The sequence below is a fragment of the Salvelinus sp. IW2-2015 genome, unplaced genomic scaffold, assembly GCF_002910315.2.
Source record: "Salvelinus sp. IW2-2015 unplaced genomic scaffold, ASM291031v2 Un_scaffold2001, whole genome shotgun sequence".
Taxonomy (NCBI): Eukaryota; Metazoa; Chordata; class Actinopteri; order Salmoniformes; family Salmonidae; genus Salvelinus; species Salvelinus sp. IW2-2015.
In genome coordinates this window covers 142221-143311 of record NW_019943351.1, presented here as the reverse complement: position 1 = coordinate 143311, position 1091 = coordinate 142221, and the positions used below count along the sequence as shown (strand labels likewise).

The 1091-nt window shown below is 47.7% G+C and overlaps 1 protein-coding gene across 1 annotated transcript in view; it reads left to right on the top strand.

Annotated features, from left to right (window-relative positions):
* Positions 1-605: 605 nt before the first annotated feature.
* Positions 606-1091, top strand: part of LOC112072686 (disabled homolog 2-interacting protein-like) — a gene marked incomplete at its 5' end in the record, with an annotated part of 141582 nt that continues 141096 nt past the window's right edge. The window contains one exon of the mRNA XM_024140072.2: positions 606-724. Coding sequence (XP_023995840.2) covers positions 606-724 — 119 coding nt within the window. The remainder of the gene's footprint in view (positions 725-1091) is intronic.

Genomic DNA, 1091 nt, shown 5'->3' with positions numbered 1-1091 from the left:
TAATTGTTTTTTGGTAGGTTTCCAAACTGCATTCCTTCCATCTATAGCATTTCTTAATGTTACTCATTTCCTTTGGCTTTGATGCCTCATGATTGAGTATTGCTCTGTTCAAGTAGACTGTGATTTTGCTGTGGTCTGATAGGGGTGTCAGTGGGCTGACTGTGAACGCTCTGAGAGACTCTGGGTTGAGGTCAGTGATAAAGTAGTCTACAGTGCTACTGCCAAGAGATGAGCTATAGGTGTACCTACCATAGGAGTCCCCTCGAAGCCTACCATCTCTCTCTCTCTCCACTTTCTTTGCTCTCTCTCGCTCCCTCTCTCCCCATCTTTCTCTCTCTCTCTCTCCACTTTCTTTGCTCTCTCTCGCTCCCTCTCTGCCCCCTCTTTCTCTCCCTCTCACCAAGCATTTCGCTACACTCGCATTAACATCTGCTAACCATGTGTATATGACAAATAAAATTTGATTTGAAATTTGATTTAAACCACCACATCCTCTCTCTCTGTTTCTCTCTCTCTCTCGCTCCCTCTCTCTCACCCCTCTTTCTCGCTCTCCTTCCCTCTCTCTCTCTCCCCCCCTCTCTCTCTCCCTCTCTCACTCTCTCCAGGGCTTTCTGAGTCGGAGGCTGAAGGGTTCTATAAAGCGTACTAAGAGCCAGCCCAAACTGGACCGTAATTCCAGCTTCAGACACATCCTGCCTGGATTCAGGAGTGTGGACAATGAGAGGTACAGTAGGCCCAGTGTTTTACATTACAGCCATTTTACACTGTGATTATAGATGTGGTTTTAGACTGTGTGTGAGGGACTGTGATGATACTGGATCTTTGCTTTGACTCTGTATGCTGGCAGCTCTGTTTTCTTTGGATGTGTCTTTGACTGATGGCTGGTTATGGAGGTCACTGTTGACATGCTTGTGTTGTCAGTGAAAACCTGCCGAGCTCTACTCTCCAATATGTCATTTCCACTCTCCCTCTCTCTCCTCTTCGCCTCACTTTATTTATCTTTCTGCTTTCCGCTTTCTCCCTCTCTCAGTCCTCTCCCTCTCTACCTCCCCTCTCTCCCTGCCCCCTCTCTTCCCTCCCTCCCTCCCTCT